Source organism: Rhinolophus hipposideros (assembly GCF_964194185.1).
Source record: "Rhinolophus hipposideros genome assembly, chromosome: 7".
Taxonomy (NCBI): Eukaryota; Metazoa; Chordata; class Mammalia; order Chiroptera; family Rhinolophidae; genus Rhinolophus; species Rhinolophus hipposideros.
Window position 1 is genome coordinate 53,074,709 of NC_138053.1, and position 27,689 is coordinate 53,102,397.

Genomic DNA, 27,689 nt, shown 5'->3' on the forward strand with positions numbered 1-27,689 from the left:
TCTGATCGTCCCCTTCTGGTCTAGTCCAAGCACCTGTGCCAGCAGAGTTACCTTTTCAAATGCTGGGACCAGGGAATACATCTGAAGCATACCCACACTACTGTTTTCTGTCCTCCACAATATTTCAGTACCTGATTTTCCCTAAGAAAAATGATGTAAATGATCTGTTTGAAGAAGTGATATGGTTAAGTTACCTAATCACCTTTCCTGGTAATGGTCAAAAGATAAGTAGGAGGAAGGGAAACTTGAGGCTTAAATTTTATAACTAACTGAAATTATTTTGATTAGGGTTATTCAACTGTGCTTCGAACCCTAACATCGGGCTCAGCTGCTTTTGCTTTAGAACTATCTAATTATCAAGCCATGAGTCCTCAAGACCAAAGTACACTGCTCAGCCGGAGAAGTGGCTTGACCTAAGTGCTTAGGTCCTTGGAGAGAAATTCAGGAGCACCTACCTACTTCATTTTCAGTAAGAACAATTTTTATTGCTTTATTTATTGGACAAATAAATCACTATTTCATACCTGGAAATTTGCCTTTTACCTTTTTCCTTTTTTAAATTTTCAACTAAAGTTGCATTCAATATTTTATATTAATTTCAGGTGTATAGCATAGTGGTTAGACATTTGTATATTTTAAGAAGTGATCCCCCTGGCAATAAAAAATCCAAATTTCCAGATATAAAACAAATAAGTCACGGGGATATAATGTACAGCAAGAGGAATACAGTCAGATATTGTGATAGCATGGTACAGTGTCAGATGGTTGCTGGACTTACCAAGGTGATCACTTCTTTAGGTATAGAAATGTCGAATAAATATGGTGTACCCCTGAAACTGATATAATGTTGCATGTTAGCTATATTTTTTAATAAAAAGCTAAAAATAAATTACTGTTTCAGTACATTCAAAGAACTAGATTAAAGATGGAACTTCAAATTGATAGTGGTACTTGAACTTTATATAATGAGAAATGTGTTTTGATGTTGAAAGTTAATGTACCTGACCTATACATGTATATAGGTGATTTTTGTCAGTAAAGACTCGGCCCTTTGGAATATATTGTTGTTTTTTTTGTTTTGTTTTGTTTTATTGTTTTTAAGCTTCTCTTTTATGTAACAGATAGATGTTCAATCAATAGAAAGATGTATTTTATTCAAAACAATGTACCAAATTTACATGATTTCAAAACTAAGTTGATTGTAGTAGATTGCTATGGGCTTCTTTCCCCTCCTTGTTTTGGCTCATTTTTACATTTTGTCCCCAGGGTCACAATATCCAGTAAAAAGAGGTTCTGCAGCTATTCCGCGTCTGTAGAACAGTTAAAGTATGAAAAAAAGATGTTTTAGATTAATATAACTTATCTCCATTTTAAAAGAACTTAGTAGCTTAAATAATTCACTAAACAATAATTATTGAAAAAAGATTGTTAAAGTGATTCAAAATGAAGAGGTTCAAATTATACCAAAATTTAACATCTATTATAAAACAGTTGTAAGTCTAAATCTTCTCCTTATGGGTATTCGCATACCTACAAAAAAAGCAGTTCCCAATTTCTCCTAATTAAATCATTACTTCTCAGCTGACATAAATTTCTGTGTATGGCAAACAAACAAACAAACAAAAAACCCAAGAAGCTACCTAACACTACATAAGGTTAAAAATCATCCTGGACTTAGTAGTATCCTAACTTGAAAAATATTTGTCTTACCGGACCATTCTACAGCGATGAATTGTTAGTCTCTTGTAGGCATCATCTATATTTCTGATCTCTTTCTGACTCCAGAGTCTCTCACCAACAGCACTTGCTCGAGGCCTAAAATTTAAACCACATGTCCCCCAAAGCAGTTTAAACTCATGTTTTCTGAAATAACTATCTTAATCATATACTTCGGGAAATTCCTCATGCTTTCCTCCTTGGATGGAGAAGGAAAACTAAGGCACCTTAATTCATTGTCATCACTTAAGTTCCATACCATAGTCTTGGAGTGAGGTTAGTTGCATCCACATATTCTCCCCATAGACAAGCTTCTCCACCAACGACAAGTTGTTTCTGTTCCTGAGAACCTACATTAAAATCATTGAGTTGATGCAAGTTAAGTAGGCTTGTATACATACAGAGGCAACACTGATTTCTATCTTTATCGTAGGGCAACATTTCTCTCCTGTAGTGAGCAGGACCTTGGGAGATGTTCATGGTAGTGCCACAAAAAAAGGTGGCAGACTTCCCCACCCCCTGAGCCCGTGGTTCAGCCAGTATTACACCAAAACGCCGAGAAGCGATCAGCCAGTATTAAACATACCATTTTATACTGGTTTTATGCAAACTGATTTGGACACCAGAAAGATATTTCCCCTGATTGCCTAGGAATAGTGTGCCAGGGAATACAAATTGGAATACTAGTCACCACCATTCCTACCTTTAATATCTATCACTTGATAATCATAGTAACTATGACTTTGATTCTCAGAAAATGCTTTCTAGAGGAAGTTATTTCAGTTCAGTTTTGAAACTTTTTTTTAAACAGCAAAATTTTTTTTTCTCAAAAGAAATTTTATATTAAAGTCTGGTGTACAAAATTGGACAGAGTTGAACTGTTCTTAACAAAGGGGGTCAGTCTGAGAGCCTGTGCCCCACCACTCAAATTCCTTCTCACTACCTGCCTCCCCCCAGAATGTCTACTCCTCAGAGCCCTAAGATCAGCAGCCTGAAATCCACTGACCTACATTACAGCCTTGCTTAGGTGTCTTACATTGGAGAGGCAGTTCAGAAGGGGAGATGCAAGGTTAACGCAGGCAGACTTCATTAAAATGTAGAGTAACAAGACTCATCTGCGAAAATGGAGATAAAATCTAAGGGAATCTACTTTTGAAGTTCTTTTATTTAGGTAAGGATTGGTTTCTTTCACAGACTTTAAAATGATATTGAGGCCTTTAAGTAAACACAAAATCAAAGATGAAACATAAAGGGGAGGATAGTTAGTAGGTAACGTTTAGGTAAGGATTTCTAGTGGGAGGGTAGAGAAGAACACCAAGAGAATGATGGTTGCTTCACTTACCACCAAAATCAAGAGGTTCCACGTTGTAGTACTTTATCCAGTCTTGCCCATAACTGATCCAGTCTAAGTACCAAGGAGCAGAAAGGATCACCGGGAAGCCGGCTGCTGTGACGACATTTTGTTCGTGAGCATACAATTCCTGTTTCCAGACTTGAACTATAGTGCCTTGTTGAAGCTATTCAAGTTAAAAATTGAAATATATAATATTAGGTCTAGCAAATAGAGTAGATGAAATGAAAAGTCCAAGACGTGTAACTAGAAAAAGAACTCTTAAGATACTTGAAAAAACATACGTCTTTTCCCTTCCCCCTCAGAGTTAGTGCCAAATGCTTTCTCAGAGGAACTTGAAATTAGAAGTTTCATCAACCTTCATGTTGGATATGTCACTTTTGCCTGTTTATGACACCCTAAAGGTGTAATGAAGTAAGGTTTTAGTCCCACTTCTACCACAGTCCTGTTTTACTTTGAAACTGTGAGGATGTCACCCACCTGTCTGGAAAAGTAATACTAGTAGCTGGACTTGCAAATTCTCAGTTGCCCCAAAGGAAAATAAAAGAATTTTGATTATGTTAGAGAAGTGCCATTTAAAATAAAAAAGTATAGTATATGTTGGTAGTTTTATTTAAAACAAAACTACCTTAATAGCGATAGAGACTCATTTGTTCTTACATGTTCTGCCCTTTCCTGAAAAAAAACAAAACTACCTTAATAGCGTTAAAGACTCATTTGTTCTTATCTGTTCTGCCCTTTCCTGAAAAAAGGAACTTACTTTAAAGTACCTCCATTTCTGATTAATAATGAGATGGTGGGAAATGAGGGTAGAGGGGAGGGAGCAGAAGGAAGCACTAAAGAGTGAAGTAAATGGAAGAAAAGAAACATACTATTGACACTGGTCTCAGTCTACAGCTATTGTGTTTCCCCGAAAGTAAGACCGGGTCTTATGTTAATTTTTGCTTCAAAAGACGCATTAGGGCATATTTTCAGGGGATGTCTTATTTTTTCATGTACAATAATCTACATTTATTCAAATACAGTCATGTCATCTTCTGGAACATCATTGTAACATACTAAATGCGTCCGTCTAGCTGACGATCTTAACTGGGGCTTATTTTGGGGGTAGGTCTTATTTTCAGGGAAACACGTTATTGCCTAACAGAAGTTTAAATGGAAAGGTAAGCTAATTTCCTCACATTGTCAGGGAATGCTTCATTAAGGTTCCTTCTATCCAGGATGTTAGCATATTAAGCCTCATATATTATCAGAAACAAATGCAGTCTTCATACTTCTCACCTTCACTTTATCATCAAACACCTCTTGCCAGACTATGGATCTCTTCTTTATGGTTGAAATAATATCCAAAAGCCTACAATTGAAAAAAATGACAAGTTATTTCAGATCACAAGCTTAACAGTGTTTAAAGCATGCACATTTTCTACCAAGGACTGCAACATTGAGAGGTACCTTTCAATATAGTACAGCTTTATAGCAGAACCAGCTAAAGTTGGTTCCCTCTTTCTAGGACATGGCTCAGAAAGGGGTTTAATAGTCCTCTGCTGCGTAAATAAGCTAAGCATGCTCCAAAGCTAGGAAGACAAGGCAGTGCGTAGGGGCGTGTCCAAGTGGCAGTCTGTTAATTTCCCGAGTATTTTAGAAGAAAAGAAACTATAATCTAGCTGTAATGTCACCTAAATAACATTCAGCAGTTGCTGACAGTCCGTCCACAAATATTTCCTGACATTTAAACAGGATCCTGCCAGGTCCTCTGCAGGATAAAAAACAAATAGAATGTATCACACAAAAAGCTAAATAGGAAAGGCTAGAATCTGGGCTTGCTCACTGCAGGAGTTGGCAAACTACAGCCTGTTTTTGGATAGCTCATAAGCTGAGAATGGGTGTTTTTTTTTTTTACATTTGTGAAGCATTATTGAAAAACAAAAATACATAACCAGATGTGGCCCACAAAGCCTAAAATACTTACTATCTGGCCCTTTACAGAAAAAGTTTGCTGATCCCTAGTATAGAGCAGCACTGTCCATAGAACTTTCTGCATTGATGGAAATGGTCTGTATCTGCACTTTCCAGTATGGGAGCCACTAACCTCATTTGGCTATTGAACACTTGAAATGTGGCTAATGGGACTGAGGGACTGAATTTCTAATTTTCTTCCATTTTATTTAAAATACAAACAGGCACATGTGACTGTGTCTCCTGTACTGGACAGCACAGGTATAAAGTAAAAGAAATGCTTCTGGAGTTGGCAAAAGGGAACGGGGCTGGATGGTGGTGAGGACTTCACAGGGTAGCCAGGGCTCTGAGCTGTGTTCTTAGAGCATATGACAGCTGTCTGATATTTCCACAGTTACTGCAAATCAGTTGTTACTGATTCGAAGAAAGCAGTGGGTATTGCTTCCTTCTTTGTGATTTTTCATCTACACTTTGTACAGCAACATATACAACATTTACACTTTAGCAAAGGGTGGAGAGAAAAATGAATAAAATAGTACTAATAATAACTAAAACATTTACAAAAGGCATTGATGAAATAAAAACACGAGTAGGCTTTGAAGTAACTTACTTTTGAATATAGAAAGATTCTAGTTTTTTAAAATCTTCGAAGCCTTTCTGCTTCATGAAGTGCTGGATATCTGGATTGGATTCCCTTTAAAAAAAACAGTGATTAAAACTTCATTAAAAGTTTGATATGCCCAATCTATTTAAAGCAGCATTTATCTATAACATCATTTGTGCCAATTTAAAACAATTAAAGTTTGTAGTGTAAAAATAAGCCTAAAAACTTCATTATGAGTTATCTTAGTTTTCCATTGCAAATAATTTTTTCCAGAAGCTGATTTCTTGTAAAAATGGATTTCCCTACCTCCTGCCTCTCTCCTTCATCTAGGCTATTTGCAAATAGGATTTTTATTTGAAAAATCTCCCCCCCACTTAATCATTGCCCTCTTTCACTAAAGCTGTTCTCATTCACTATAGTCTTTGGTTTTTTTTTAATCTACATTTTCTTCTGCATCTTAATTCTCCTTCCTAAAAGCTTGTACTTTCTCATGCCACCCAAATATATATTCTACCAATATATAACTCCACCATCTCAGAAGTTGTGTTGCCATGTTAGTGTTGCCAATCACTGTGCTGAGATATCACCCTAAATCTTCTGTTTTCATTTGGAGACCTTTAAACCTACTTCGAATTCAATGGTTAAAAAAAAAAAAGAAGGGTTTTAAAGAATTGTTCATACCAACAGTAAAATTCCACTTCATCTCCTCCTAAATGAATGAACTGATCTGGAAATACCATACTAATTTCTTTGAAAAATTTAGACAGGAAGCTGTAAGTTGTATTCAGAATAGGGTTTATAGGTCCAAAAGTCCCAGGTGGTTGTTTATTGTAACATGGGGTCAGGAGGTCCTTCTGACCTGGAAGAAAGCATCAAAATACTTCTTTAGAAAAGAATCTTCATCACAGAGACATGGCTTTGCATGTGATTATATTATATTTTGTTGAAGCTGTAAAAGATTTTATACAGAAAAAGATAAAGCATGTTTATTAAGAATTACTACGGTAATTGCTTCCAAATAAGATGAGAAAGAATTGTTTCCTGAATCCTATCCCTGTGTCTCTTTACTTCCCTTTCTATCAGCCTGACATTTTATCTACTTCAAATATTACCTTGAATATTTATGATTCCCAAATCTTCAGTTTGCCCCAACCTTTTTTTCTTAAGCTTCAATCTATATTTCAAATTCCCCACTGAACACAATTAGATAGCCTAGCTGCACTTCAAATGCAATCCAAGAAAAACCAAATTCTAAGCTCCTTCTGTAGCTTCTCCTCAGTTTTGTGTTGTGGTAAGGGTGCTACCTACTTTGTAACTCCTTCCTCCTCCTGAAGTCAATTAAGTGGCCAAATTCTAGGAATTATACTTCCAAAGTAATTCCCTTATTTCTGTACATTATTTACTATTTCTGCTATCACCGTTCTGGTCAAGGACTTCAGTGTCTTTCCCCTTCCTGTAGGTTTTCCTGACGTGCAGCTCCATCACATCTCTCCTCTGCTCCGTTACTTGAGCGGCTTGCAGTGTGTCCTGACGAAACCCACACTCCTCACCCCGTGTCCTCTACGTTGTACTTTGTCAGACTTACTTCTCACTATTCTCCATGTCTACCCTAATATTTACTGGACAATGTAAATGCTAGGTGCTGTGCCATGTGCTTTACATCCATATTAATCCTCCAAAAAACTGCATGATAGCTACTGCTAACATCCCCATTTGAGACGTGGGGAGACTGAGGACGAGATGATCTGTAACTTGCCCGAGGTCATTCCGTTTATAAGTGGCAGAGGCAGGATGCAAGCCCAGGCGGCCTGGCTGCAGAGGCGGGTCTTACCCACCCCGCAGGGCCTCCTGTGCTGCACTGTCTTCCAACTAAGTGCCTTCTCCTCGTGTTATGTTCTCCACCAGAAACAGGGATATATTCTTTCATCTCTCAAAAGCATTTTAAGTGTTACCTCATCCATGAAACCATTTCTTGAATTCACTTACGTTCTACTTGTCGTAGTCATTTTTCGCTTCCCTCTATCCCTTGTTTTTATACTTCAGGCAGTGCCTAGACACAGTGACTTTTTCACAATAAACACACAATAGTTACTGAATTATATCTGTCAATAGTGCTACCTCTTAGGTAAATCAAAATTAAGAACAAAATGAGCAAACACCAAATTATAAAATGAGAGATGCAGGACCTCAAATGTTCACTTTTTGAAACTCTTAAACGCTCACCTTTTCCCCAAGACTGTGTATGTCCAGGGGTATCAAATTCTGGTATGACTCGAATCCCTCGTAATCGGGCATGTTCAATCACCATACGGACATCATTCGGTGTATAAACGTGAGACAAAGAGTAGCTTCCCTGTAAATGCCACAATGATTAAAACGTACAAAATGGATTTGGTCCTGAAAATTGTTAACAGCACTCTTTGCACTTTGGTATCTCATAGCTGATTTTTCCAGTATCACAGTGTATTCAATAGTCCCATGTGATGTTGGGTGACTTGTTCAATTGATATGTTTACTGTATCTTATCAGTAAGCTCTCAGCACACTTTGGGTTAACTCCAGATTTCCTGATAGGACTATCTATCTCTACCAGCCACTCTTGTTTCAGATCTTCTACCATCATGCTGTTTCAACCTCACATAACCACACAACAAAACAGAAAACGTTTGACTCTAAAGTGAAACCTTGCCCTTGTCAGTTTTAGAATAAAAATTCACACATTATTACAAAGCATAGCTGTTGTCTTTCAAAGTCACTTTAATGACTATCAGCTTTAAACATTCCCTCTGATAAGTGACCAGATTTTTTTTAAGGTTACCCTCAGTCCCTTTATAGGTCACTTGAAAAATTACAACTCGTTATTGGCTGTAACTAAAGATAAATGTCCATTGAAGGTATTACTGTAGTGTATTTCTCAAAGTATAAATATAGTACATAAATATATATTACATAAATATAAATGTTCAACTGCTAAAAGTAGTCTTGTCTCACCACCCCAAATCAAATTTGTATCTAAGCAAGATTAGGTCTAACTACCAGTTTATAATAAATACAGGGGACAAAAGAACATGTTAATTGATACTACAGGAATGCAATTAGAAAAACCCAGACGATGGGAAACCGTAAGACAAATCGCTTAGTTTCTTCAACAAAAATAACAAATTATAAGGAAAAAAGAGATGGGCAGGGGTAGGCACCAATAGATCAAAAGAGAATTAACAGATATGAACTGACCACAGTATCTGTATGAACTTGTACCCCAATGCACTTTTTTTTTTTTAAGTAAAGACCTTGGGGAAGTATGCATAATAATTGGCTATCTGGATTTTTACTTTTTTAGCTGCAATGTTTTGTGCTTTTTTTTTTCTTAAACAGGCCCTTTTTACAAATGGGATTTTACAAATGAGATACGATGTCTGGGATTTGCCTCAAAATAATGGTGGGGGAAATATAGGTGATAGAAGATTGACCATTTATTGACTATTGAGGCTGGGTGATGAGGACATGGGGATTCATTAAATTATTCTACTTCTGTTTATGTTTGAAATTTTCCATAATAAAAAGTAAAGCGAACAAAAACAGGAGTGCTGCTCACATTTCAGCCCATACTACATCATAACATTGGAGAAAGCTTTGCAGTTGTGGCCAGAGGATGAAATTTTGAGTTCTGGCTCTGCCCCTTCTTAACTGCAACTGTAGACAGGGCATACAGCTTCTCCGGGTGTCAGTCAGTGTTTTGTGTTTTAGGGGGATTAAAGTCGATGATATTGAGGCTCACTCCCAGGTCCACTGTTCTATAATATCAATTAGAACACGCCGAGGCTACCATTTTCTAAGAAGGAGCTCTCATTTCTAAAATTCCCTACTTCATGTAGTTTTTCAGAGAGAAAAACAGTAATCATTTATGGAACTCAAAATAATTGTTTAAAACAAATAGACAGTTGGACTACCTGATAAATATAATTACTTAATCTTATGTGAATCTTGAATGCTTCAAGTCTCCTACATTTATTAAATTTTTAAAATTTTATTTAAATAGCCCCTAGAGATTGTTTACATTTATAATAACAATTATAAAAAGTTTTATGGATCCAAAATGCTTTGCCACAGACTATTAAAAAACACTTAAAGCCACAGATATCTAACTTTTACACTTTAATTCTATCCATAAGAAACATTTAAGCTATAAACTTCTTCTGAAACTACCAAAACTTGTTGTAGACAGACTACAATAACGTGAATTACTCACTTTATTGCTTAACTCCGGAAAAGTGATGCTCTGAAAAGGGAAAGACTGGTCATCAACTACGTGCCAGTGGAGGACATTAAACTTATTGAAAGCCATGGCGTCCTGCAAGCAAACATGTAAACAAATGATATACCACAGATAAAATACACAACCCAATTTACATTTCTACATTTAGGATTGTTACGTATGTGTCTGCTTCCTTTTAAAGTTTCTTTTTCAACAAAGAATGTGGAAGTATGGATTTTTACCCACTTTATATGGCATGTCACTTTTCAAAAAGCCTATGCAGAATTGTATTTATTCTAAACAGTGAGCCATAACTTAGTTCTATGAGAAGGGAGCAAGCTTATAAACTCCCAGTAAGTATTTAGGGGTGGCCAAGAATAGAAAATAGTTCCTGGCTGCTACTACTACTGTATTTGGGAATGGAGCAGAGGCAAAAGGCATTCATTTAAGTACCGGGGCTTATCATTCCCACAGTTCTGAGATCTGAGAGCTAACTCTTCCTTAGAAATGAAAACAATATAGTAAAAATGCCATATAATTCCATTCAAAATTCTCAGAATTTTGGGGGGAAATTGGCATGTTGATTTTATGTATAGTCTGGACGAGTTAACAATGTAATACTTACATAAAACATAAGCAGACTATTTTAAAAGGTAAAAAAATAATAAGAGAGTAGATTTGCCCTTGCCCTATCAGATAATCAAAACTAAAAGCCTCCCTTCTCCTTTGTCAGGGCTGAAGGGATTTGCTGATGCATTTGGGAAATAGTTTACATACAAAGGAATTGTGCAAAGAAATAAATATATCGAGGATAATGGCAAGATTTGCATTATCAGAGAAGGGAGTTCCTCATGGTTTTTAATAAAGACCAGGGATAGCAAATTTTTTACGTAAAGGGCCAGATAGTAAATATTTTGGTTTTGTGAGCCATAAGGTTTCTATTATAACTGATCTTGCAGTTGTAGAGCGAGTCAGTATGTAAACAAATAGATGTGGCTATACTCCAGTAAAGCTTCATTTGCAAAGAAAAAAAAAATAGGTGACAAACTGGATTTGGTCCTTGGGCTGTAGTTTGCCAACCTCTGATAGAGAAATAGGTAAAGATGTATGTATGTGTATTCACCTGAATGTATGTACACACACACACACACACACACACACACACACACACACACACAATTTTTATACATCTGTCTGCTTAGAGGGCCTACCAGAAGCAATGAGTACACCTACAGCCCTGATTTTGGTTTCAAAATATCGTTCACTACTAAGTATTCTTGGAGAAAAGTCTGATTTCAAGACTTGGAAAGAGAAAAGATAAGCCTGGAATATCATGTGCTAAAAGGTAAAAAAGTACTCAAAGATGGAAGGAGACATGCCAAACGTATATAAGAACTAGCTAGAAGGGTTCCCACTAGCCAACACTGGGACACGTAAATAGGGATAGTAATGGATTACAACACCCTCAAAAAATAATCATTGAGTACAAACTAATTAAAATAATGAATACTTAAAGAGGAGCTCTATCTTACAGTAAAATGCCAACTAATTAATATACAAGGAATAATGGAATTTAGAAAATCACCACCTGGCAGCCATTTTAGTAATAACTGATTAGGGCAAAAAGAATATGTGGATGTTAAAACTAGTGGGTAAATGCTGGATGAGAAACAGAAATTTTATATACTCTCAAAATAATGCTTCACAAGATACTTAATTACCTATTAATAAGTACAAAATATTTTAAATTAACTTTACAATAGAGAAAACTGGCAGATGACATCTTAGCCAAATATAAGTTAACATTACCAATGATACAATAACCACGGCATCGTGCCACTTGACATGCACGGAGAAGAACAGCATCACGGCTGCCTTAGTCTGCTAACAATGCACCGCCTGAATCTAACCATGTGAAAAACATACAAACTGAAGTGTATTCTACAAAATAACTGCCTTGTACTCCTCAAAAATGTCATGGTCTAGAACAACAAGAAAAGAAATACCGTTCCAAATTGAAGATGACTAAAGAGACATGACAAATACGACAAATATGACAACTGATTCTGCATTGGATACGGAACCTATAAAGGACATCATTGGAACAACTGATGAAATTTGAACAGGGTCTGTGGATTTTAGATGGTAGTATTATGTCAATTTCCTGACTGTTGATGGTTATACTATAGTTATTTAAGGTGTGTGTTTTTTTCTCCAGGAAATTCAAACAAATGTTAATCAGTATTGGGCATCTTATGTGCAACTTGCATATGGTTTACGAAAAATATGTTTAAATAGAGAGGAAGAATAAGGCAAATATGATACAATTTTTAAATTGAGATGTCTGGGTAAATAGTATATGGGAGTCCTTTGAACTCTTCTAACAACTTTTTGGTAAGTTTGAAATTACTTCAAAATAAAAAGGAAAAAAAACATCCAAAGATGTAGAAATTAAAACTATACTGGCCCAAGAAGATAAACTGATAAATAGGCTGAAAGTTCAGAAACTGACTTGTGTATTTATGGAATTTACTATTTGCTCTTCATGATATTGAAAGCAGTAGGGAAATTATAGATGCTCAAAAACGATGTGACTGTAGGCTAACCATTCAGAAAAAAAAAAAAAATCACCTATAATACACTAAAGTAAATTCTAACCAAATCAAGAATTTAATAGGAAAAAATATATTACAAGAAAATTTGAGAAGTTATTTTTATATTGATACCCTTGTTTTGGAGGCCTTTCTTAGCTCACCTCCCAAGGTCAAAAACAAGAAAAGGCAAGATTGACAGATAATAGTCATAAATAAAAAGTTCTACTGGCAAAAGATACTACACATAAACATAGTTTAAAAAACAAATTTAGAAAACTTCACAACAGTATATGATGGATAAGTATATAATAGATACAAGCAAATATAAAAGTATCACTGAGATATCTACAAAGAAATGTAACATTAAAGAGCTCTTAAATCAACAAGGAAGGAATTAACGTTCTAGAAGACAAAATGGGCACTGAAAATAAACTTGGCAGTTTGCAATACCAAAAATACAAATAGCTAATAGGTAAAAGAGGCTTTTATATTCACTAAAAATCAGAGAAGTGCAATTAAAATCAGGAGGTAGGCTTTATCGCCCAATTAGCAGAGAATGTGGCACGAGGTGCCCTTTGTCAGCCAAGCACTCAGTGGTGTGACTTCCCTAGAGGCAGTCGGACAGTTGGCACTAAAAGTGAAAATGGACCAAAAGATAGAATGTGTGCATCTTTAAGCCCGGAGATTCATTTCTAAGAATTACCTCAGGAAATAATCCTGACAAGTGTTCAAATATAAGAATGCTTACTCTGTAGTGCTGTTTGTGAAACTAATAAATTAACCTAGCTGTCCATCAGCAGGAGACTGGTTAAATACCTATCATGGTATCCAAAATGGAATATTCAACTGTTTAAAAGAGATGATATAAACGTTATATATTCTTTCGTAGAAAGATGTTCATAATAGCATTTTTAAAGATAGCAAAAGTGCAATGAAAGAGCCACATTATATTTTAATATATTCATTTTTGTATAAAATGAGATAAGTGGGACAGAAAAATTTATGTTGATCTTTGGTAGATGAAAGTATGGGATTACTATTTTATTAATATCTATATTACAATATAGATAAAATTATAAAATATTAATTTTATTAATATCTACATAAGAATATTTTTACTTTTTTCATAAAAGTAATATCTTTTAGAGAAAAACATTCAGAGAATTAATGTAAATGTAAAAAACTTTTTTTATAACATGGTGTGTTTGTAAATGATCAAATGAAGGTGCAGAAAAAGAGGGGAGGAAAGACTCCCCACCACTACAAACTGGCAGTGATGGTGGGGGCAAACCAATAAAAAGTCCAGAGGAGAAAATAGTTATTGTCAACATCGCCCCCAGCTCTTACCCCTGCCCCTCACCCCCCGCCCCCAGGTTCCATATTTTTTCAGAATAGTTCCCTGGATATAAAGCAGACTTTATATGCTACTATAAAGCAGGTGGAGGTCACAAAATTAAAGGACACTAACTAGAAGTACCGTGACCACATATTCCTAACCAAAAGTCTAGACCCATGATTTGACAATGGCAGTACACATAGAGGGACAATGGCACTATTAAAACTGTGTCTTTCTCTTAATTCTGGCTAAACTTGTTGAGCACCCTCCCTCCTTGAAAACAAGAGGGTGATTCCCTAGGGGATCCTCTGTGTCTCACTCAGCTAGGGAAAATACACTTCACAAGGAGGGAGGAAAGAAAGCCCAGTGCTTATACTTAGTACATGAAAAAATCCCCCATTCCAACCTGCATAATAGCATAACTAGCCAATGTGAAATAACATAGAAGGATACGTCTTTAGAATAGACAATGGATTATAATAAAATAATTACCTACCAGAGTTTTAAGAATACTCTTAACTGGCAGATAGTGTCTGGCTGTATCAATTAAAATTCCTCTATGAGGAAACCTTGGAGAATCACTGATGGTAGATTCATTGATGGTGAACTATAAGACAAAATAGACTTTGATTTATTTTTAGAAGTTTCTCTTGACTTGAACTCACTGAAGACTACACCTATCTGTGTAAGTACTAGATAAAAGATTAATTTAGAACAAAAAAAAAGTGAAATTTACATTTACCAGCTAAGATAAATATTTGGAGAGAAGAAAGCTTCAAGAAGCAATAAATAGCTAAAAAGCTTACTCTTTTTTTGTAGTAATATGTCTATCCAAAAATGTCAGTAACGTGAAAATCATACTTACAGCCCCATAAGGATCTTGATAAATTAACTGGCTAAACGTCTCTAAACCTAGGGAAAGTAAAATTATGATTTATTGCATAATTTATAAAATAACAAATTGAGACAATAAAAGTTGTATTATCCAAACAGAACCATAAACCAGTAAGACAAATAAAATAGTGTTACACCTTTATTCTCTGATGTTATTTTTTAAAATCAAAGTTCAGTTTCCAAAAAATGCCTGTTGCTATTAATAAAAATGCTTTACGTACCCATACCCTGAGTTTGTTTAATGATAAACACAAAAAATAGTGTTTTAATAAAACAAAATACCAGTTCCTAATAAATTGATAGCATTATGAGTAAGAATTTTTATGATAAAATATAATAGGCACTTTAGAAAGTATCTAAACTTAAAGAGGAGAAAAAGGCTCAAAAAATCACCATGAAACTATAAAGGCCTAAAGTTACACTTTTACACAGAGCTACTAAGACTATCTCCTGAACACTTTACTCCAGTAGATTGTTCCCTTAATGCACTATATTACAGGCCAGTTCCTCTAACTGGCCTTGAGTTTACCAAAATTCATCATTGTAGCTGACAACTATATAGCCAGGGAAAATTTTAACCCAAGAATAGTTCAAAGTCAGAAATCAGAGAGGAGACGTTAAAATTGATACCACAGAAATACAAAGAATCATAAGAGACTCTATGAGCAATTATATGTCAGCAAATTTGACAATTCAGAAGAAATGGATAAATTCTTAGAAACTTACAACCTACCAAGACTGAGTTATGAAGAAATAGAAAATCTGAACAGACTGACTACTAGTAAGAAGATTGTATCAGTAATCAAAAACCTTCCAACAAACAAAAGTCTAAGACCAGAAGGCTTCACTCGTGAATTCTACCAAACATTTTAAAAGAATTAATACTAATTATTCTCAAACTCTCACAAAATAGAAGAGGAGGAAACACTTCCAAACTCATTTTGCAAGGCCAGCATTACCCTGCTACCAAAATCAGACAAGGACACAAGAAAGTTAAAGGCCAACATCCCTGATGAACATAGATGCAAAAATCCTCAACAAAATATTAGGAAACCAAATTCAATAAAAGGATCATACAGAATGATCAAATGGGATTTATTCCAGGGATGCAGGGATGGTTCGACATCTGCAAATGTGATACATCACATTAACAAAATGAAGGATAAAAATCAGATGATCATCTCAGTAGGTGCAGAAAAAGCATTTAACAAAATTCAACATCCATTTATGATAAAAACTCTCAAAGTGGGTATGGAGAGTACATACCTCAACATAATAATTTCCATTTATGACGAGCCCACACCTAACATACTGAATGGTGAAAAGCTAGAAGTTTTTCCTTTAAGATCAAGAACAAGACAGATGCCCAGTCTTGCCACTTTTTTCAACATAGTATTGGAAGTCCTAAAGAGAGTAATTAGACAAGAAAAAAAGAAAGAAAAGGAATCCAAATCAGAAAGGAAGAAGTAAAACTCACTATTTGCAGAATGACATGATATATATATATATCCCTAAAGACTCCACCAGAAAACTGTTAGAACTAATAAATTCAGTAAAACTGGAAGATAGAAAATCAATATACAAAAATCTGTTTCATTTCTATGCACTAATGACGAACTATTATAGAAATTAAGAAAACAATCCCATTTATAGTTGTATCAAAAAGAATAAAATACCTAGGAATAAATTTAACCAAGGAGGTGAAAGACCTCTACACTGAAAACTATAAGGTACTGATGAAGAAATTACAAATAAATGGAAAGATATTCCATGCTTATGGATTGGAAGGAAAGGATTGATATTGTTAAAATGGCCATACTACCCAAAGCCATCTACAGATTCAGTACAATCTCTACCAATTCCAATGGCATTTTTCATAGAAATAGAATAAAAAATCGTAAAATTTGTATGGAACCAAAGCAATCTTGAGAAAGAAGAACAAAGCTGCGGGCATCACACTTTTTGATTTTACATTATATCACAAAGCTACAGTCATCAAAACAGTATGGTGTCAGCATAGAAAGAGATGCATAGGTCAACGTCACGGGAATAGAGGGCTCAGAAATAAACTCAAACACGCCTGGTCAATAATTGACAATAAAGGACCAAAGAATATCCAATGAGGAAAGGACACTCTTCAGTAAGCGTTGGGAAAACTGGACAGCCACATGCGAAACAATGACATGACCACTACTATCTAACACTACACACAGTTACCTCAACTGGATTGAAGACTTGAACTAAGACCTGCAACCATAAAACTCCTAGAAGAAAACACAGGTGCAAAGCTCCTTAATATTGGTCTTGGCGATGATATTTTGGATTTGAAACCAAAAGCAAAGGCAACAAAAGCAAAAAGAAACAAATGGCCCACATCAACTAAAAAGCTTCTGCACAGAAAGGGACACTGTAAAGGATGAGACAGGAAATAGGAAAGAAAAAAAGTTCATCATTGTTGCTATGCCTCCCCAGCTCAAGTACAGGCCCATTCGGGGATGAATAACTAGAATTTTCTGTTAAGTGGCAATACACTCAGTTATCATTTAAAGCATGTTATTTTCAATGTCTGATGGTACACAGAAAATTAGGACTTCTTGGACTAGAATCTAGTCACTGAATGCTCTCAAAAGTTCTTTATTTTGAAGTGGATCCGGGCAAACATCAGTTAAGCTCTGTTTTCCCTAACAGGCCGCAGACAAGACAGGCAGGTCAGAGTAATAAAAGCTTAAAACCACATGCCATTATATATCAGTATGTTTATATATATATTTAGATGATAATCTAGATGATAATGGTTGCAGTTACATTTGTAGTAAATATCTATTGATATTTTTATGTTCTATTTTGAAATAAGATAATCATGGCATTTTTATTATGACTATAAAACATATAGCATAACAATGATTATTTCAGATAACGCACAACCTGAGTCAAACCCAAAGCCACCTATATTTTTAATTACTGTAACTTGGGTTAGGTAGCTCTCATTAAAGAAAATAAATTACTCTTTTTTTGAAACCCTACTATTTGGAAGTCAGTACAACAATGTCGTATCCACTTAGAAAAGGTAAAAGAAGCTTTTGAACAGCAAAAGTGAATGTCCCAATGCCCACACTTGGAAGCTCAGACTCTGAAATTCCCAGGGTAAGCTTTTAAGGCCCACTGCCTCCACTCTAGAGTGTTCCAACCACTCTCTATCTTTCCACACTGTTCCTGTAAACTTGGTTATATTTCTAAATCCACAGGAATTTAAAGGGGTCAAGGGGACTGTCGCTTTCTCTGCCATCGTGGTGTGTGCAGTTGACTCCGTTCTCTTACCGCGTCTTCTCACAAGACCCTTGGGATCAAGCAATTCCTGGCCAAGAAAGAAAAGCAGAATTGCTCCATTCCAAGTGGATTCAGATGAAAATTGGTAATAAAATCTGGTACGACTCCAAGAGAAGACACTGGAGAAGAACCACGCCGAGTCGATGAGGACTCTCACATGAGATGGTACAGGTATTTTGCAGTGTTAAGGTCACTAGCATCTTACCATATCAAGCTGAAAACACCACCACTATATGAACAGTTGGACATGTTTATTGGGAAAATGACTATTTGTATGCTACTGCATTAGTAGGTTGGTTCAGTGGTAAATATGTGAGACCTTTTGTTTTAATAAACAACCAAAAGTAGAAAGATAGATGGACGGATAGATAGATAGGCAGGCAGGCAGGCAGACAGACAGACAGACAGACAGATAGATGGGCTTGCTACTGAAGGCAGCAAGCGGTGATAGTGAAACCAAAGCCCCTGATCAGAGCAGGTTGGGCCATTCATAACTCTTAGCATCTCTGTCCCAGGAGCGTCAACGAATAACAGCACTGAATGTAATAAGCCTCAAGCATTTTTTTAGAAGGTCAAATGCTATTTCTGCACTGTAAGTGATACACATTTAATGGAAATCATTTTGGAAATACCCAACACACCATTCTGTAAAATGTCTAAGGAAGCTGAGTTTTGCTGTGCTTGATCTCCCGAAGCAGCAACTGAAAATATGTCTTTACTAGAAAACAATGAAACTACACAGACCTTACCTCGTAAGACTCCCCAAACTCTATTGGCCTTGAGGAAAGACACTGGTCCTTTCACAAGTAAAGTATCTGTATTGAAAAAAACAAGGAAGTTTCTGTTTGTTAATCCCTCAGTGACACACGATCAATTTTCCCAACATGTAATTGGTATTTCTGGCCCGTTCTTTTCTCCTGAGCTCCAGGCCTGTTCTCCAGCTGCCTGCTGTACACCTTCACCGAGATGTCCCATAGGCCCCTTTGACTCCATATGCCCCAAACCGAACTCTTCCCCCCTTTCCTGCCCCACACACCTCACCTGCCCGTCTGCTGTCACCTCCTCTCTGTCAGCACCACCCTCTAGCCAGCTGAGTTGTTCAAGTCAGGAGCTTAGATGTTATTTCCACGATTGCTCATTTTCCCCTCCAGGAGAGTTCTCTCCTGCTGCTCCTCAGCAGAGTAGGGTCCCAGTTAAGCTGAGATTTTACGTAAAAAGTGCAACATTCCTCAGTGCCTGTAATTCTGTGGTGAAGCCTCCAAGATCACTCAAATCTTCCACTCGCGTATGCACAGTTATCTCCACTCGTTCCTATCTTCTGGGCTCTGTTTGCTCTGCACCCCACCTTTCCCAACAGCATCCTAAATCTGCCTAAGACTCACTTCCTAACTTACTTAAGCTTAGTTCAGCTTTGTCCCATTCAATAAAAAGTTCACAGCGATCTAGAGGCTCCCGTTGGCTGCTACTGGACAAAGAGGGGCTAAACCTTCCAATCCTTGAAATCATGCTCTGCCTAAGGTGGCCCAAGCAGTCATTTTAGTCTTATAGTTGGGGGTGGAGTCCACCACAGATAAAGCACCCGATGGTACACAGACTGAAAGCTAAAGGGTGACTGGTGGGGACTTTGCCACAGTAAAGACACTCAGGGATTGCAGCTTAAGGATTTCATGTCTTATCTGGGCTTCATTATCACCCTCCACCACCACCGTCAGACTGTCACACAGTAGTTGGCTGCAATAAGGAAAAGGAGTTAATCATGTGACCCTCTCAGGTGACAGTCTTCTGACAAGGTAGCCTTTTCCATCAGGAGACCAAGCGATGAGTTAGCTAAAGTCCAGGCTACGAATGGCATTATTCTTATGACTAGAATCTAGTCACGATTACTCTCCACCTATATCAAAATCTTAGCTACCTAGAGCTGACAGTTCCATTGGTCACTGTTTATAAAACATTTTGTGGCATGGTACAGTTTTGAGATCTCCCAGAAACAGTACAAAGACTCATCTAAAGCATTAATATGTTGCACATACTTGATGCCAGGTCATTTTCCAATAAACTGAGGACCGACTGATAATTAAAAACGATTCTGATTCAGTTCAATGCAAAAACCAAATATAAAGCAGTTAGAAGACATTTCTAAATATATGAACACATAAGCTACAGAATTTCAATTTTATTTCAAAACCAAGTTATTGTTAACAATGATTACCTCCCTGATGTGAAGTGAGAGTGGCACCCTTGACTTTTCAGCTATCCCTTTCTGTTCTTTTGCACCATACTTTTGCTTTAAATAACATCAATATATTCTCCTTGAAAAATAATGAAATGTTATAAAGCTAAAATCCCCTTTGAGATGCCCACTCAACTCCCTCTAGTTTCATCAGAGAAACATTTATCAGGCTTTTCCTAGGCATTTTCATGTACATGTATAACGAGAAAATATAGTATTGCTTTATGTGTATGTGTTGATACATAGATGGTTATATACTGTGCACCTTATTACCTAACTTCCTTTGTCCTACTCAGCAGTTTTTCTTGGTAAGCTCTCCATGTCTGTTCCTTATAACTCTGCTTCTTTATTCTTAATGCTATATTCTTTAATGTGGACTGACAAGATATATTTACCCATTCTGTTGAGGAACATTTAGTTTTGCTTACAGTTCTGCACTGTTACAAGCAAACTGCATGAATATCCTTGATACATGTAATTATTTCTCTACAGTAGAAACTAGTCCTTATTTCTCTACAGTTAGAAACAGGACTTCTGGTCCTGAGGGTATACAATTTTTATTAGTAGATAATGCTGTGACACTTGTCACAAGTGTGTTAACTTCCATCATCATGATCATAAACTCGTTTAAAACTTAAAACTAGTTTATCCTACAACCAGAAAATTTCATAATCAGCTTGTCTCAAGAATCTCACTTTCAGGTTAATATCCAAAATTTATAAAAAACTCACTCAACTCCAAAAAAACAACCCAATTAAAAAATGGGCAGAGGACGTGAAGAGACATTTTTCTAAAGAGGACATACAGATGGCAAACAGACATGAAAAAATGCTCAACCTCACTAATCATTAGAGAAATGCAAATAAAAACCACAATGAGATACCACCTCATGCCGGTCAAAATGGCTATCATCAATAAATCAACAAACAACAAGTGATGGAGAGGATGTGGAGAAAAAGGAACCCTCGTGTGCTGTTGGTGGGATTGCAGATTGGTGCAGCCACTATGGAAAACAGTATGGAGGTATCTCAGAAATGGGAAAATGGAACTACCTTATGACCCAGCAATTCCACTCCTAGGTATCTATCTGGAGAAATCCAAATCTCTAACTCAGAAAAGTTTATGCACCCGATGTTTATTGCAGCACTATACACAATAGCCAAGACATGGAAACAACCGAAATGCCCATCGGTAGATGACTGGATTAAGAAACTGTGGTACATTTATACAATGGAGTATTACACACCCATAAAGAAGAATGAAATCTTACCATTTGCAACAATATGGATGGACCTAGAGAACATTATGTTAAGTGAAATAAGTCAGACAGAGAAAGACAAATACCATACGATCTCACTTATATGTGGAATCTAAAGAAAAAGTAAATGAATGAACTAATCAGAAACAGTCTCAGAGACATAGAGGAAAAACTGAGGGTTGCTAGATGGGAGGCGGGGTGGGGATAAGGGGGAAGGTGAGGGGATTAGAAAGCACAATAGGTAACCACAAGATTGACACGGGGATATAAAAGTCAATTTGGGAAATGTAATCAATAATGTAAAGATTTTGTAGGGTACCGATGGACACTTGTCTCATTAGGAAAACCACTTCAGGGATGATGTAGATGCCTGATCACTGCAGTGTACACCTGAAGCTGAAGCTGAACAATAATGAATGTCAACTATAATTATAGAAATAATATATATGTGTGTGTGTGTGTGTGTGTGTGTGTGTGTGTGTGTGTGTGTGTGTATATATATATATTTACAAGAAGCAGAGTACAGCATTAGGAATAGAGACAGTGTAAAAAAATAGGAATTATAAACTCACTTGCCAAGAACTCATCATAGGTCATGGCATGAGACTGCTTTTGGCACGTCAGTTTCTAACAAGGACATGTAATGGCTGTGTGCGATGTCAGAGGGATGGGGGATAGTGGATAGGGGGTTTGTCACTGTGTGAGGGATATAAATGATAAATGTTTATTACATTGTTTTGTGCACCTGAAACTAAAAAAATGAATGAATGAATGAATAAATAAATAAATAAAAAAAATAAGTAAAACACACTTACTTAACAGTCTTTCTATGAAGTAAAAAAAAAGAAAAAAGAAAAAAGAATTTCCCTTTCAGAAGAGGAGTTGCAAAGCTGAATGGAAGATAAGCTGTAACTCTCCAGTCCAGATTTTCTGGAGTGTGTAATATGTCGTTTTATTGCCAACAGTCCACAAATATTCCTTGATAATTTAATGACCATGTCTGTCTCAATTCAGATTGCAAAATCTAATTCATGTAGTGTCTGAGTGCTGACTGCCAAATGAAATCACATGGCTAATGTTGGGAAGTTATCCTGTATCTCTTTGAAGAACAGCTATAGGATTGAAGATAAATTATTTTTCAAAAAGATGTATTATCACGAAATCTCATCTATATACCAAGAGGATGCAAAGATGTACTTACTGTCTGTGAGGCAGTCTAAGGACAGAGGAGTCACACTTTTCTCTAAGATACACAATAAATACACCCAGCTCACCAGTCTGCTCTCTTTGCAATAATCTTTTATCACCCATATCCTCACATTGCTCCTCTTTGATTCCTTGGTATAATTCCACATTATTCCCAGTCTATGGAAAAGGCCTGCCCAATTGTTTATTCCTTCCAAAACAATTTGGGAAAAGCCTTATAGGGAATAATGTTTCAGGCAACAAAAAAAGATCATCTAGCTAAATGTTGCTTAACTTGTCGATCAAATGAAATAGCTTCCCCCCGCCCTCAGAGTTCTGCATTATCTTTGTGTCAAATTAGGTTATAAATAGAGATCATGCATATAAACAAAGACTTGTCTTCGAAGTAACAGTTATTACCTAGATGTCCAAAAATAAGGATTAGTGAAGTTAGTTATGGCACATCCACACAGTGGTAGAACATCAGTTCAGTTAGCCATTAAAGATGTCTATTTCACTAAATAGAAAAATATATAGTGAAACACATGTTTATAATGTATTGTTATGTAAAAAAAGCAAAATACAAAACATGTACAGAATTAACCCATTTTCATGTCATTGTTTATCATATATTTATATAAAATATTTAAACTTACTGCTCTTAAAAAAATCTGAAGTAACAGTGGTTACCTGAGTGCTGGAGTTATGAGTGATTTATTTCCTCCTCTTCACTTACCATACTTAAATTTTCTACAATGACTGTATTACTTTTTATCGTCAGGCTTTAGTGGTAATTTAAAAAATAGGAATTATAAACTCACTTGCCAAGAACTCACCATAGGTCATGGCATGAGACTGCTTTTGGCACGTCAGTCTCTAACAAGTGGCTTTGAATGCGCTAAATTCACATTACATAGGTACTCACAGGACTCATCTGAAGAGATATTGGGGAAAGTGTCACACTCGGAGTCAAGGACAACTGAGACGAGAAGTTGCTGTAACTCCGTTTCAGTATGAAATTTAGCAGAGCCATGATGCCACTTGTAGAAACCAAAGATGTAGTTATAATATCTGTGTGAGAAATAAATTCAAATTTTTAAACCATTGTAGTAGCCAAGTTTTAAATCCATATGTGACAGTTGACATTGTAGTTGACCCCTCAAATCCATGTTATCCCAGATTAGTCCAGCTAGAGGCTCTCACCCCAAACTGCACATTAGAATCACCTAGGGAGCTTTTTGAAAATACTGATGTCGGACCTTCAGAATCAATCTCTGAGAGTGGGATCCAGGCATGGGAATTTTAAAAGGTCCCCTCACTCCCGAGTGACTCAGAACCAGTAATCAAACCAATAATGGTAATCCAATCACTCTTGACTACAAACCAGTTCTGACCAGTAATGGGGTAAGGGGTGGGGGTGGGGTGGGGTGTAGGAAGTTTCCTCTCCTAAGTGAGCCACAAGAAGAAAACTTTTGTGATACTTGGACCAGTTGTACCCACGTTAAAGATGTCAGAGCAGAGATGGAAGAATACGGATTCCCTAATGATCCTATTGAGCCATAGTCAACTAGCCCTAAAATCCTGTTTTTGGACTTTCTGATGTGTGAGATTAATAGATTTTCTTACTGCTTAAGGCTGACTGAGTCAGGCTTCCTGTTACCTTCCAACAAATGTATCCTGGCTAATATATAAACCTCCAAAAACATCGCTAGACCACAGAATTCTCACTAAGGCCTTGAAAATTTATATTCTGCTGGTACCCAAATATCAGAGAAAGAGGATATTAAATAAACACTTCAATATGCTGAAAAGGATCAGATAGGCTTCAAAGCAATTGTTTAATATTGTATAGATTTTGATAAGCCAGAAGGTCGTGTATGCTACTTATGTCTAAGAATATCTTGTGTTTTTCCAGAGAAGGAGAGGTAGGAAAGTTCTGAGGAATTTGGAAGTGTATGGAAGTTAACCAGGGAGAGACTGGAATGGAGGAAGGTGCTGAGGGCCCTGTTCATACCATGTTTCCCCGAAAAGAAGACCTAGCCGGAGTTCTAATGCGTCTTTTGGAATGAAAATTAAAATAGTAAAATAAGACCAGGTCTTATATAATACCAGGTCTTATATTCATTTTTGATCCAAAAGACACATTAGAGCTGATTGTCCAGCTAGGTCTTATTTTCGGGGAAACACGGTAGGAAAACCTCGACAGAGTCAAAAGGAAATTAAGATCACTGAGTTGTATATTTAAAAATGGTTAAGATGGTAATCTTATGTATTTTACCACATGAAAAAAACTTTTTAAGGGTAATTAACGCTGCCAGCAGCTTTGAGATTTGAGTTAGGTGTTGCTTGTCCCAAATAAGGAAAATCTTGGCCCTGGTATTAAAATTCTAACAACAGACTCAAAGCGTTCTGAGGCAGTGGCGTCCAACGTGCAGGTGTACCCTCTTTTTATTGTGCTCTTTATTGGACTTCACAGACATTGCACTTTTTACAAATTGAAGGCAAGACTTCACCAGCATAAAGATTACGACTCACTTTATCATGAGGCTCGCTTTATGGCTATGGTCTGGAACTGAACCCGCACTGTCTCTGAGGTATGCCCGTATCGGGGTTAATTTAGCCTTTCAGGAACTGAGGGAGCGAAGCTATTCATTAAAAAAAATTAGTGACTAGCACGGGATGGACCTTGTTCTAGAAGCTGAGGAGGCGGCCATACACCAAACAACTCTGCCTGCAGAATGCGTACTGTTTCAGAGCAGAGTTGTGAGAGAAGTTGGGCTCTTCAGAGACAGGAGCCGTGGGGTTCTGAACGATCTGGGGCCTAGGCTATGTGTGTTCCTGACTGCCTGGAGCTTTGGAACGTCCCCATCAACTCTAAACCTTTTCACCCCTCCTGAGTTCCTAGAATGCTCACCTAAATGCTTTCAAGTCTTAGCCACAAGGGCTGTTTTACAAGCTGCTTCCTAACAATGTCGGGTATAATTCATAGCTGCTTCACACACACACAGGCATGACTTAATTAGGCAAACACCAGATAATTACCTGCACTGACTTGACATGCCACGCCTTGTTTTTAAACCATCTCACAGCTGATTCAAGACCTGCTTATCTAACAACCATGGTTAACTTATGTCACCCATGCTTTCTTGCCATACTCATATGGCTTCAGCATATTACCAAGTCCTTGTTTTACTAGTGCTACGGCACTGAAGGAAAATCCACTTTTACAAAGCAAATATAGTAAGTGTGTTTGTTTTTAAAAGATTTCCCTGCTGTGATCTTCCTTTACATGACCTTCAGGTACTTTTTCCTTCTCAATATCCCAGGCAACCAACTACCTTTTCTTCACCCGGACTCTAGCCATTCTGACCTGTTAGCTAGCAGGTTTAATACTAAAAGCTCATTAGGGTATGCATCTGAAATAAAGGTAACAATATCCATTTAGTTATAGAAAACTGAAGGAGAGAATAAGCCATCTCTGCTATCAATATTTCCGGTGGGGCCTCGTGAGCCTGAGCCTAAGCCTGAAAGCCCATCTGGGGCCAGCTGGTGTTATTAAGCTAGTTTTGCATTTTCCCATTATCTGTTTGGTGTCCTGCAGGTACAGTTAAGCTACAATGCCCACTGAGAACAGACAAAACTGGGGGAGGAAAGAGGCAATACAGCCAGGACCAAATTACAATCCTTCGGGGCACTAGTCACTTTCAGTACCTCCTACCAGGTCTCAGTGAGGGGACAGCACATGACAGCTGAAACATTTCCCTGTGTGCAGTGTGTCTTTTGTGTGGTGTGGTTTGCAAAGCTAGGCTGTGGGCTGCCTCCCCTTTACACAGTTCACCCTGACTGAGCTACTAAAGAAGTAAACAAATTGGGAGAGCAAGCACGTGACTGGATAAGCACAGTTCTGCATAAAAAGCAGAACTGAGGAGCACAGACGGTATCAAAGTAATTAGATGAAAACAGCGAACATTTTATATGAAACACTGATTTTGGAAGGGAAGGGGAGATTTAGGGTGTGCACCAACCTAAGGACTTTCTGCCATCTGAATTGTTACCAGATTTTTGAGGGTGGTGGTGAGACAGCCTATAAGTGACAACCAACTCTGGGGAATCCCTGGTCCGCAAGCTTTAGGCACTTAATCTTCCTTCTAGAACTCCCTGCAGAGGAGAAGCTGCCATATGCCTCCCTTCCTCCGTCCCGTCCACCCACCATTCTCCACTCCGAGGTGAACATGGCCACAGATCCTGAGCCACCTACTCCTTCCACTCGGTATCCCGCACGCAAACCAGGTTCCTGGGCGCCCAAGAGGTCCCTTAGGCGGCAGTACGGGAAGGGGAAGAGTTTGGGTGTCATTGCGTGTTTGGAGCCGGCTCTGCCATCTTCTAGACTTGCGGTTTTGGTCAAGTCACTAACTGGTTCGGAGACTGTTTCCTTGTCTGTGAAATGGGGTGAGAACGCGAGCGTGGCTGGGTGGCTGTGCAGGTGATAAGAGGCGCTCAGGCGTCCGCGCCCTCGCCCCCCGCGCCTGCGCAGCCGACAGAGGGGTCCGCCGCGGGGTCCCCAGGCTCCCTACCCGCTCCGCCGCCGGCCAGAGCACTCACCGCCGAAACGCTTCCTGCAGCAGGGAGCAGGAGGGGCCGGCCTTGGAAGAGGGGTCGTGGCTGAAGTAGAAGTTGTCGGGGGAGAGGCGCAGCAGGCGCGGGGACATCTGCACGGAGAGCGGCATGGGCCACAGAGCCGGGCCCCGCGCCGCAGAGACGCGGGGGCCCTGCCCCCCCAGCAGCGCCAGCGCCACCAGCGCCGCCAGCAGCCGGGGCAATCTCGGAAGCCCCCGCCCGAGCACCTCCATGGCCACTCGGCTGCTCCCTGCCCGGGTCCGCCCAGGTCTGTCCGAGCAGCACCGACTTCCCGGCTCAGCCCGAGGGGAGGAAGCGCGAGTCACCGAGTCAGCTGACGGCGCGACCGGCCCCGACTCCACCCCCC

The 27,689-nt window shown here is 37.9% G+C and overlaps 2 protein-coding genes across 15 annotated transcripts in view; one reads left to right on the forward strand and one right to left on the reverse strand.

Moving 5' to 3' along the window:
• The window catches only part of GFM2 (GTP dependent ribosome recycling factor mitochondrial 2), a 79,524-nt gene that overhangs the window by 41,417 nt on the left and 10,418 nt on the right, over positions 1 to 27,689 (forward strand). For 4 of the 11 annotated variants that reach the window (XR_013993630.1, XM_081053461.1, XM_081053463.1 and 1 more), the window contains one exon: positions 289 to 1,108. Coding sequence is in view for 3 of the 11 variants with exons in the window: in XM_081053461.1 (XP_080909587.1) it covers positions 289 to 417 (129 nt within the window). In the remaining 8 variants the exon portion in view is untranslated. Of the gene's footprint in view, positions 1 to 288; positions 1,109 to 17,950; positions 20,974 to 25,181; positions 25,300 to 27,689 lie in introns of those variants that run through there. The other 7 variants (XR_013993625.1, XR_013993628.1, XR_013993626.1 and 4 more) reach the window with 5 other exon arrangements.
• Positions 1,100 to 27,665, reverse strand: HEXB (hexosaminidase subunit beta). Of its 4 annotated transcripts, XM_081053464.1 has the most exons (14): positions 27,308 to 27,665; positions 23,631 to 23,776; positions 18,782 to 18,847; positions 14,677 to 14,723; positions 14,308 to 14,418; positions 9,876 to 9,977; positions 7,851 to 7,980; positions 6,309 to 6,486; positions 5,634 to 5,717; positions 4,349 to 4,421; positions 3,059 to 3,233; positions 1,976 to 2,066; positions 1,711 to 1,815; positions 1,100 to 1,310 (listed from the first exon to the last, which is right to left on the reverse strand). In XM_081053464.1, the coding sequence occupies exons 1-14, from the start codon at positions 27,553 to 27,555 to the stop codon at positions 1,250 to 1,252; spliced, it is 1,617 nt and encodes a 538-aa protein (XP_080909590.1). In that variant the 5' UTR covers positions 27,556 to 27,665; the 3' UTR covers positions 1,100 to 1,249. The 4 variants fall into 4 exon arrangements, with proteins under 4 accessions (XP_080909590.1, XP_080909591.1, XP_080909592.1 ...); XM_081053465.1 differs by lacking the exon at positions 14,308 to 14,418 and having other exon boundaries at positions 27,308 to 27,655; XM_081053466.1 differs by lacking the exon at positions 1,711 to 1,815 and having other exon boundaries at positions 27,308 to 27,655.